This window comes from Camarhynchus parvulus, chromosome 8, assembly GCF_901933205.1.
Source record: "Camarhynchus parvulus chromosome 8, STF_HiC, whole genome shotgun sequence".
NCBI lineage: Eukaryota > Metazoa > Chordata > Aves > Passeriformes > Thraupidae > Camarhynchus > Camarhynchus parvulus.
In genome coordinates this window covers 16603324-16614944 of record NC_044578.1, presented here as the reverse complement: position 1 = coordinate 16614944, position 11621 = coordinate 16603324, and the positions used below count along the sequence as shown (strand labels likewise).

Sequence of the window (11621 nt, the reverse complement as noted above, 5' to 3'; positions counted from 1 at the left end):
GCCGCCGCGGTGCACTGTGGGCGAGCGGGGCGCGGCGATGCCGGGGCGGCGATTGGTGCGGCGGGGCGGAGGGGGCGGAGCGATGCCGGGCCCGCCCCGCCCCTCGGTGCGTGCGCGCGGGGGCTGCGCGCTGCGGGCGCTGCCGCGATGGGGCCGCGGCTGCTGCTGCTGGTGCCGCTCGGGTGCCTCGCGCTGCTGCTGCCGCCGCCCGGCGCCGCCGAGTTCAGCCCCTCCCTGGACAGCGACTTCACGTTCACCCTGCCCGCCGGCCGCAAGGAGTGCTTCTACCAGCCCATGCGCAAGGAGGCCTCGCTGGAGCTCGAGTACCAGGTCCGGCAGGGCGGGAGGGGGCGTTTCCCCGCGGCGTGTCCCGAGGGGAGCCTGGGTGCCGCGTCCCGCTGTGACGGCGGCGCTGCCCCTGCCCGTGCCCCTGTGCAGCGGCCCTGCTGCCCGCAGCTCGGTCCTGCCTTCCCGCGGCCCCGGCGGGCAGTGCCTGCCCAGGGACGCGGTGCCTGCCCCGAGCAGCGGCTGCGGGGCTCCCCCGCCCTGCCCCGGGCAGCCCAGCCCGCAAAGCCGCGCTGAAATTGTACACTGTTGGAAGTTCAGCCTTGTGGAGTTAAAAATTAACTTACCCGCCTTTTCAATTGTTCTAATAGATTCTTTTGGTGGTTTGGGGGGAATTTTTTGTTTCTACTTTAGAGGAGCTCAAGGCGCCATCCTTTAAAAGGGCAGAATGCAGAAAGTTCAGGGTTGTGACCTTGTGTTGTAGCCCTAAAGCGTAAGGAACTTGTGCTGATGCACAGAGCCCGTACTTGCCTATCTTTGTGCTGATATGAGGCACCTTTCATCTCGACGATAAAAGTTTTACAGACACAGCCCAGTTTAACAAGCTATCGTTAAGATTTTGCTGTCCTTCTTGAGAAGAGTGGAGTTTCCCAGACATGTCTGGGCTAGATCTCGATCTGTGACATTTTCCTCCCTCACAACAATGACTTTTTTCCAGTAAAATAGCTACAGTGAGGGAAGCTGCACTGAATATTCTCCCACCCTGTTACTGTGCCTAGAAATGGGCCAAGATCTCTCTCTTCCCCTCCACCTATTTTTTCCCTCTGTTTCCCAACTGAAAGACAAAGCTGAAATTCGTGTTTTTTCTAATTTCTAATACTGTTACATGCAGAACTGAACAAGAATGAAAGAGAGGTGTTCAAGCTTTGTTTAGAGTCCTGTCTAAGCCACACAGAAGTTTATTTTGCACAGAGTAGGATTTTAGTTTGACCATAAGCTAAATAAAGACCTTATTTTAGAAAGGATTAGTGTGTATAACATATACTTACCTTATTTCTACTCAGGCATAAATTTCTTAGCACTACTGTTAACAGTAATGATTTGGTTTATTTGAATGTGTAGAAAAGGAGCTCTGTATATTACTACAAATAGATTTATTTTGTACTTAATTACATTCGTGGCTAAAGCATAAGAGTATTTAACACAGGATGCAGGTAATTCTCCAAAGACATAAGGTAAACACTATGCTAATACAAAGCAATCAGTGACAGCAGCCATAGAAATGCCCGGTTTAGCCACCTCTTGTTGGTATTTTTACAGGTTGTCTGACCCTGCCTGTTGATAAAACTGCATGCATTCTTAAAAGTAATTAGGGAATGGTTCAATATAAGCCCAGCCTGGCAGGTTTAGATTACATGTAGTTTTAAGATTCTGAAATTGCTAAAATGCTTTTAGGTTGAGCTGGTTTTCCATCTGTTTCCAGTTAATTTGGTGTCAGCTCATCCAGACAGATTAATCTTTCAGATTATTTTATTTGTCTGTTCCCTTGCCTAAAAACATTTGCCTTCCCAATAAATGTTGTTGTCAGCAATGCAAACAGGAGTTCAGCTGGTCGGAGGTTGGTTATTTTTGTTTGTTTCACAGGTTCTAGATGGAGCAGGATTAGATGTTGATTTTCATCTGCTCTCCCCAAAAGGTGAAACTCTAGTTTTTGATGAAAGAAAATCAGATGGAGTTCATACGTAAGTTTAAAATCTTCAAACTCAGAAGTGTTGCATAAAGAATTTTTCTGGTTTCTTTAGCAAATATAACTAAAATGAAGGTTGAGTACTTTTTATTCCTTGATATTACAAAAGACTTTCTAATAGGACAGTTTGAGAATACCAATTTTCTTTTTATAAACACTGAATGCTTTTTACATGAATTGTACTATGAAGTGAAGGGTATTTTTAGTTTAGTGATAGTTGTTCATGTTCAGTGGATAAAAATTGTTATTGTGGAGTTGAAAAAGGTCTCCATATCTAATATCAAAAGATCATGTGAGTCATACAAATAAGAAGCTAGAAAGTCCCCTATTTTTCCAGTCCTTTTCTCAAATGATGTAATATTTGCTGTAATTTTACTATACAGTATAAGAATGACACTTATTGTGTATTTTTTTGTAATGATTAGCAAAGATTCAAAAGCCCCAAAAAGAAATGAAAGCAAGTTGCTGTTGCCATAATTTTGAGCCTTTGGAGTCAGTAGGATTGTTTTGCTGTGACTGTGTAATCTGTAAAGTGTCTTTAGAGTTCCTATTTTTATACAAAAACAAGATTTGGTTATTTCTAAGTGCACAATTATCAGTCTTAAAGGGAAGGGTATGCTTACAAAAACTGACTTTTTGAGAACCAGCACAGAAAGTGTAGTTAATCATGTTTTGCTTATATACACAGTGTGGAAACAGAAGATGGGGATTACATGTTCTGCTTTGACAACACATTCAGTACCATTTCTGAAAAGGTAATTTTCTTTGAATTGATCCTGGACAATATGGGAGAAGATGGTCAAGATGAAGAAGATTGGAAGAAGTATGTTACAGGCACAGATCTCCTAGACATGAAGTTGGAAGATATTCTGGTTAGTATTTAATCTTTCTTTCCATTCAATGTTAGAGCATTTGGAAAAAATCTCAATGTCATGTGGCCATTCTGCCTTGGTCTGTTGCATCATCCTGGGATGTATTCCAGGTCCATATATTGCTTTTACTAATACAGGAAGTCTAGCACCATGGATCTCTTGTTTACACACAGAAACTTGAAGATTTTTCAGAATAGGCCCTTCATCAGCAAGAAGACACTGCCTAGCTCTCGGTCACTTGGTTTCCAATTCAGCTTCCCTTCTTCCTACTGCTAGAATGGGACATTCTTCCCTAGCAGCAATGAAATGAATACCTGGAGCATTAAAGTATTATTTAGTCCCAATGGTATAGTTGGAATTACTGCATCATTTTTATCAGTGTTTCAAGATAAAGTACTGTGTTAGCCTCTCCATCACATCTTTGCAGAAGTATGGATGACTGTTTCTATCTTCAGTAAATTAGACATTTCTATATTAGGTTTTTTGCCCCCAAATTTTATTACATCTTTTCAAACTAATAAACAGAATGAGAGTTAATTTGCATAAAATACAGGTTCATCTTTGCTTAAATTGTATGGTGAGCCTGTTTGATGTAGGATTCAGACTACTGCTGAGTCAAAGCTCTTATTCCCTTTATGATCATTAAATATTGAGATTACTCTAGAAACAAAGAATTGCTTGGTGCTCCAGTACCACTGTTCTTAATGCTTGGTAGGATGCAGTAAAGCTATTGTTTGTTTTATCATAGCTACAGACATTAGGTATCTTAAAAAAAAAACAACCCAAAACCTCAACATTTGCACACCCCTACTGAATACATCATGTAGAAAATCACAGTGTATTATTTATTGTCATAAACACAATGCAGATTTTTTAAATAACAAAACAATGTTTAAAATATTTTATAGGTGTATGATACACTTTTAAATAATAATAACACCAAATACAGAATCTGAAGATCTGACCAGATCTTTAAGAGTAGCAGTCAAGACACTGCGAAAAAAGGAAAATTTCTATGTGAAGTTGTGAAGAAAGTCCCACTCACACTATTTACAGAAAATACTTGAATTAATTTGATAGATACTTGTTTACATACTGGTATCTCTTCCAAAAGAAAAAGAAATGCAGAACCTATCTTTGACTGTCTTGAAAATCTTATAAAGTAGGTAATTTTTATAAAATCAAGATTAGTATCTAATCCCATTGTTTACTTAGCCAAGTATTACTTTCCCTGCAAGCTCTATGAGGACTAAGATAAGCACTTAGTAGTTTAATTCCTTAATGAGAACACATTTTCTGGCAAAAATGGGGAATTACATCTTTAAGTTTAAAGCTCTTGTGTGGTGTTCATTTTCCTTGTTGTGTAACAATGAACTTTATCATCATAACATTATTTGGCTACCCAGAATAGCTATTTTGAAATATTTTTGTTAAATATGAAAGAGAGAAAATGTTACTGCTGGCTTTAGCCTTATGGTTTTGGGGATTTTTAAAAATTATTAGCCTCTTCTCACTAAAAGTTACTTCAGGATCCATAATTATATCCAGAACATAATCAGCACTGCATGAGATCAGCTTTTGTCAGTATCTGTTACGTGGTGGATAAAACTTCAGCAGATCATAGGACCAGATGTTTACTTACTAAGTGCAGAATAATGTGCAAATCTTGAGCTGCTGTTGTCATGGCTGGAGTGTTCATGTACTTCCTCTAGTTCCAGGGTCACACTTTATGTCCTTTCTAGGACCTCCAGTTGTCCTGTTCAAGATTTATTGTCAAAATTCTGCTTTTTTATCAAGGCTGAAGCAGCAGTTTATAACCACTACAGTGGAAACACCAGAAGCAGACAGGAAAGTAACATTATTGTAGTTTTCTTTTGCTACAGATATAGCCCTGATGGTAGTTATCATTAAAAAAACTCCTTAATTTCATTATGCAGCAGAAAAAACGCTACATTTGCTTGCCATTACATAATTTGTTTTGAGACTAGTTCTGCAGATTCACTACTTTTTATTAGTCCAAATAGGTTTGATTTCTCTCTCACCTCCCTACCTATAAAAGAGAAAAAACAAAATTACTACAGAACACTAATGCTACATTAATTAAGTCTTTTTAGCCAATCCACAATAAACAGGCTAGACAAATTAATGAAAACTGTGATGATGTGTATATTTTAAAATGAAATTAACTCTTCACTTGTCAAGACATTAATTTACAGATGATAGCACGGTGTTAATAATTTTGTATTTGCTGCAAGATATACACTTAATTCAGGTGGGGTTTTTCCTAAAAATACTCTTTTGTCACTTACCAGGAATCCATCAACAGTGTGAAAGCCAGATTAAGCAAAAGCGTCCAGATTCAGACCCTGCTCAGAGCATTTGAGGCTCGTGACCGAAACATACAAGAAAGCAACTTTGACAGAGTGAATTTCTGGTCCATGGTCAACTTGGGAGTAATGGTGGTGGTATCAGCTGTTCAGGTTTACATGTTGAAAAGTCTCTTTGAAGATAAGAGGAAAAGTAGAACTTAATATTCATTAATGTTCATATTATGATCATAACTATAACAGCTATGGGGGAGAAGGGAGCAATAAACTACAGTAAAGACTATAAAGACCTTTCAGATTCTTTTGAAGAGAGCAAAAATCAGGTTTTCAATTCATATTGGGCTTTTTGGATGTGATAGTGCTGGTCTTGTTCGTGTTTGGGGGTTTTCTGTTGTTTTTTGTGGTGGTTGGTTGGCTTTTTTTAAAACATGAACATCATGCCTCTTCCCAAGCTCTCCCATTTTTCCAAATGCTACTAACTATTTTTTGTACTTGTAGGATTTGTTAGTGATTGTTAATTCCTATCTTATGCATAGCACACTTGGTGCATATGCAAAGTAATGTTAATATAACTGTCATTATCTTCATTTTCACATAAAAGTTTAAGTAGTAACTTAGACATTGGTTTAGTTGCTGTTAAATACTGAGTGAATTTACATATGTGCCTAAGTTTACAGGATTGGTAGTTACTGTCATTTTTCTTCAAAGTTATATGTTTTTTTAAATCCTTAGTTTTTGTTCTTTGGCATCATGGAGAAACACTGGGCTAACTATGTAAGAACATGAGATCTCTTTTTATAACAGAGGACTAATATCAGCACTTTAAAAAAAGCACCATCAATGTGAAATTGAGGCAGTTTTTGTTGAAAAACAATTGGAGAAAATAGATACAATTCCTGTTCAAAAATCCTTCTGTCCTGTAGTTGCAAAATCTTGTTTTCCTTTGTGGCTGTTACATGAGACAAGTGACTACATGGTATACAAACAAATACAGGCACACTTTGAAGTATGACTTGCAAATTCTTAGTTACTGTAACCTCATGTAATTGATAATTATTTAAAAAGTAATTTCTCATGGGTTTTTTCCTTTTAATAAAGGCAGGGGTTGTTCATGGTATGCCAAAACAAACATTGATTGTTGTAGTCTCAAAATCCCTCTTCTTTTCCACTTTATTACAACTATGACTAATGTTAGTCAGGTGGCTTACATAGGCATATAAAACCAAAGCTGTTCACCTAAACTTTCCCTTTTTACTCACCCTCCCAAGTCTTTCAGCTGTGTAAGTACATTCTTCATATAACCCATGTTTCTGTACCTAGCTGTTCATCTGAATAAGGCACAAATCACGGGAGCAGTAAGCACAAGCCACAAGTTTTATGATCAACTGAATATGTAGTATCGCTATCACTAAGACAAAGCTAATACCAAACCAGAAATTTATAATATCTCGGTAAGTGGCTTTTAACAGTGCAGTGAGGGTATAGAGTTTTTGCCAAAAGCCCTGGTGCGTGAGAATTAACTTTTTTTAAGTAGTTTCAAGTTAATAATTTTTACAATGTGCCAAGTCATTGGAATTTCTTGTATAAATGTGTTAACTGCATTTCATCATGAGAGTTTTTAAAAAACTTTATTAAAAACACTTTTTTAAAAAGTGTTCTAAAAACAGTATATGTAGTAGTGTTGTGCCTGTTGTGGGGTCATCTGTATGAATGGCAGAGTTGCAACTTTGAGACTTTCTGTGATTAAATAGTGTTTTATGAATAAATACAGGGTCAATAGGTGCATTCAAAAAATACATTGTTCAAATGAAACAGATGCTAGCAAGGGCTACAGAACATAGAAACAACACTTCAGGTTCAACTTCAGAGAAGAGGACCTAGCAATATTTCTAAATAGTTTTTATAAGCAAAATAATAATTATTATTATTACAGAACTTGTTATAGAGGGCTCCAAAGGCTGTTGAGCTACTTCATCTTTCTGCAGAACTGTCCCCAAAATAAGACTGTACCCCTTTAAGGTTTTGTGTATCTTACTTCCATATGATGCTTTCTATTCTAAACTGCCCAGAAGTAGAAAGCTCATTTCTGTGATAAGAACAATATCTAGGAAAAATAATTCTTTCAGCTAAAGTAGCAAATAATGTTTCCCTGTCCCTCTCCCAGTAGCACTATACCATGTTGTTATCTGTGCTTGCATCACCATGTGTGATGCTCCAAACCATCTGCAAAATGCTGAACCAGCTCTGGGAAGCTGCGACTAAGACATCTACCTCTGCTCTCCAAGCTACCAGAGTCAAGATTTCAGCTCAGAACTCCAGTAGATAAGCTCTGCCAAGTTTGCCAAGGGCACCTTAAGGGATTGGGTTCCCCAGCTACTCTGCTGTGCCTCTCTGTAGCTTCACATCAGTGGCAAAGCCGTGTGGTGTCCCAGCTGAACCTGCTGCTGGCTGCAGTTCAGTGTCTCCTGTTACAAACAGCCAGCTCTGGGAGAAGGAAAATGCAACAATCGGCAGCAGAGTTCATCTGGAAGAAATTATTGTTCTGCAGCCAAGAGCTCTGACTGTATTTGCTCTTCATTCAAGGTCCATTATAGAAAATGAAAGAGGGAATAACTAGAAAGGTTCATTGACTTTGGCAGCTGGAATATGTTTATGACAGGTGAAGGATTTGGCATTCTAACTTGCAGTTAAGTAACATTGTACTTGGATTTTGAAGAGTAGATTACTTTCGACTGTATAAAATTTACAGAGGAGAATATAAATTACATTTTTTCTTAACAGATTTTTCTTCCGAGTTAAATGTTTTAAGACTTGCAGATGTTGAATAATTATGCAAAACTGAGATTTTCAATAAATCAAGTTTAAACCTGTGTTTGTGTTGTTTTGTAATGAAGGAAGAATGCTATGAATACCTATGAATGCTGCAAAAGATCAAGGATGCTAACAGGACATTTGGTTTTAGTAACGCAGCTTTTTAATTTCTTCCTTGTGCAGTTTTCAAATTCTGTTCTTATTCACTGCAAATATCAACTTTATCAGTGCAAATAATTTAAGATTTACATAGGCATCAGATCAGAAAGACACCAACCTCTGGACTTTGTAAGAGAAAGTATTTAACATACTTAACTGTACTTCAGCAGCAAACATCAACAGGAAATAGCATCACAGTCTCAAGCTCACAATTAAGAATCTCATAATATAAATTATTACTAGTTATTAATATATCATATATTTGTATTATTCATAAAATAATACCCAAGATTCCAAGAATAAAGCTCAAAATACTGGAGCATTTTTTTGGCTAATGGAGTAAAACACAACAAATCCAAGCTTGTTTACCATTGCATAAGACTCCTGAGACAGCCAGGCCTGTCCGGAAGACTGCAAACCAAATTGTGAAAGCATTGAAACAGGAACTTCCTTTATGCTGTGTTTTGAATCAATGAAATAGATCATGAAATGCTAAAGTACAATCTTATGTTGTCAGATTGGGCAATTAGTGGTAGAAGCAACAGTGATTTGGCTTGAAAAAGTACATGAGCAGTAAAAACTCTCAAGAGATATTTTTGGACACAGACATGAGAAATACCTGCAGAAGTTCCCTTTCCTGATCTCTCCAAACATGCACCATGAGAAATGCCACCTTCTGCCTTCACTTCTGCACACACAACACAGGCTTGTGCCTCAGCCTGGCACATTGTTTCTCGTGCTCAGCAGTGCAGCACGGCCTTGTTTAACTCCACTTGTTTGTCAGGCTGCAGCACCAGCCTCACTCCATGACCACGTGGTGCAGTGTTAAGACCACATTTTTAAAGATTCTACTCAATTAGTCACAGCAATTACTTTTTTTTTTTATGGAGCTTTTTTTAATATTTATATGGCAATCTCTTCTAAAGACTCATTATCCCGAAAATTTTATTAAGACAGCCTGAAACTAAGAAGGCTGAGCTGTATCTGATGTCTTTAAAAACTAGCAGTTCCTTTCCTGTGTTTCAAAGACCAACCAATTCTCCTCAAGACTTTCATTTGAGAACTTAGCAACTTGTGGTATAGACAGGAAACACATATCTTGGTTACTGCTGAGAAATGGCTTTTGCTAAGCCCCTCCTTTTCCATGCTTTCCCCCTGGCTCCAGTAGTATTCTCACAGAAATTCACTATTCATACAGCAGGAATGCTGTATGAGTAACACAGTACAGCGGTGAGTAAGCACAATTTACACAAATCACTACAGAAATTAAAAATTCAATCAAAAGCTACATAACTTACTGTTTTCAAAACCAACAATTTACATAACTGTTGATTTTTATCAAAGATAATAAAATAATGAAAAACAACTTAGAAGTAGTAGTAAGCCCACCTACACCGCTGAAGTTTCACCAGAAGCATTTGAATTACATCTCTCATGCTATCAAGTGCTATAGCTGACAACAGTTAATGAGACTTGGAACCCATACTGTTCACAAACTCCTTTCTTCATACCAAGTTTCTGGAAACAATATCCATCCTCATTCTCCATCTGCCACCTGCTAAATTGGAACACAGGTACATAAGGAAAGCATAGATTTGCCAAAAGAAAAGTTCTAGAAGCATATATCCATACATTTCAACCTTACGTAAAGGGACCTGAGATCAAACATCTAATAAAAGTCCCTTTCTTTTATGCTTAAGGATTTAATGGAGTTAAACCCTCTCTAGTTGTTCATTAATTCCCTTTCCCACAATTTCCAACTATTGTTGATGATATTTAGAATTTTACCCTTAGTACTTTCTAGTTCTGCTATTATGCAACCAATTTGTGAAGTTATGAATACCAGATTAGAGCAACCAAATAACACAAAGCAGGCAACCAGTAATGATCATGAATGAGAAAAACAGGTACATAGCAAAGCAGTAATTAAACCACTGGATGGTGACACAAGCAAATGCAACAATAGCCAAGTTTTGTGAGTATTCATTAGAGAATAGCAAAGCACAAATGAAGGACTTGGAAGTGGTGCTTACAGAAGAAACTTTATTTAGAGCAAGGTATAACTATTAATTAGCTTCCTGCTTTAAAAGTGGTTTTGAAATAAATGAGCTTGTTAGGAGTAAAACTGCAGATGTCAGGCTTGGAAGGTACTGTGGTGAACATTAAATAAGCAGAAGACTAGGAAACCAAAACCAGATGGAAGTCAATCAGTGCCAAACACTAAGTAGCTAACAATGGGAAGTAATCTGAATATTGTCAAGTTGAGAAGCTGGAAACATAAATTAGAACAAGAAAATCACACACTAGTGAAATAGTATCAGTAAACAGATTAGATGATTATATGAAAAGAATGGTATGAACTACAGCTGTATTTGAAAAATTACTATCTGCTAGCAAAATATTTTGGTACTAATGAAAACCAGAACAATTGTTGATATTATGGTATATGGATCTCAATACTGAAATATGTACAAACCTGATTTTAAAAATAGCAGAGATGGGCTAGCTGAGAACATGAAGGGATTCAAAAATGCAGAACATCAAAACACCAAGACAATACAAAAATCTTGTTTCATTGTTGCTGAGTGACAAAATTGAAAGACAGCAAAAGCATCAAATTTCAAGCTCATTCTCAGACTGTGCACAGCTTGTACTGGTATAGGTCTTTTGTTTTCCTTTCTATTGTCCTGCACTACCTTTGCTAAAAGACAGTTGTTTCCCCCTCCAACTTCCTTCAGGGACTCCAAAGGAGACTTTTTTCCCCTGTCTTTCATTTCACCACACCTCACCTATAGATGATCCAATTTAGAAAAAAAACCCAAACAAAACACCAGCAAGCTTTTCTACAAACATTGACAACTCCAAAGTTTAACTCATGCATTAATGTTTTTCTAACTAAACTAGGATATCAATAGATCTGACACCTCAATATGGGTATTTAAGTTCAACATTGACCAAACAATGTTTCAATGTTTCCTAAACCCTTTTCTCCATTTCTACAAATGTAATTTTCTTCCATCATGCCCTTATTTTTCATTCAGACAGATATGATCCAACTAGAGATGTGCCTGAACACATTACCAGCACAGCATTTGCAAGACCCCTTCTCTTCCCTTTGTGCACAGAACTGATGCTTCTGTCCAGTTTATCCTTATCACTCTGTTCTATTGCTCCATCATCAGCCTTGGTATGTTCCATCTCCATTCACCAATTTCCTTTTAAAATATAACACTAAAGATCACTTTAGTAGGATGTTCTAAAGACAAACTATTTTTCTGTTTATTAAATTATTTCCCTGCCTTCTAGACAATAAAGTGCTTGTCTTCACCTTTAAAGGCCTTTTTTAATGTATTTGTCTTCATCATGTTAAATTAAAATATTGACCTTCATTTCATGTACCATGCTTAGAGATTTTTCAAA

At 37.6% G+C, this 11621-nt stretch overlaps 1 protein-coding gene across 1 annotated transcript; it reads left to right on the top strand.

Moving 5' to 3' along the window:
- Positions 1-105: 105 nt before the first annotated feature.
- On the top strand, positions 106-8118 carry TMED5 (transmembrane p24 trafficking protein 5). Its single transcript, XM_030953018.1, has 4 exons — positions 106-330; positions 1930-2027; positions 2721-2904; positions 5217-8118. The coding sequence occupies exons 1-4, from the start codon at positions 148-150 to the stop codon at positions 5433-5435; spliced, it is 684 nt and encodes a 227-aa protein (XP_030808878.1). The 5' UTR covers positions 106-147; the 3' UTR covers positions 5436-8118.
- Positions 8119-11621: the final 3503 nt, after the last annotated feature.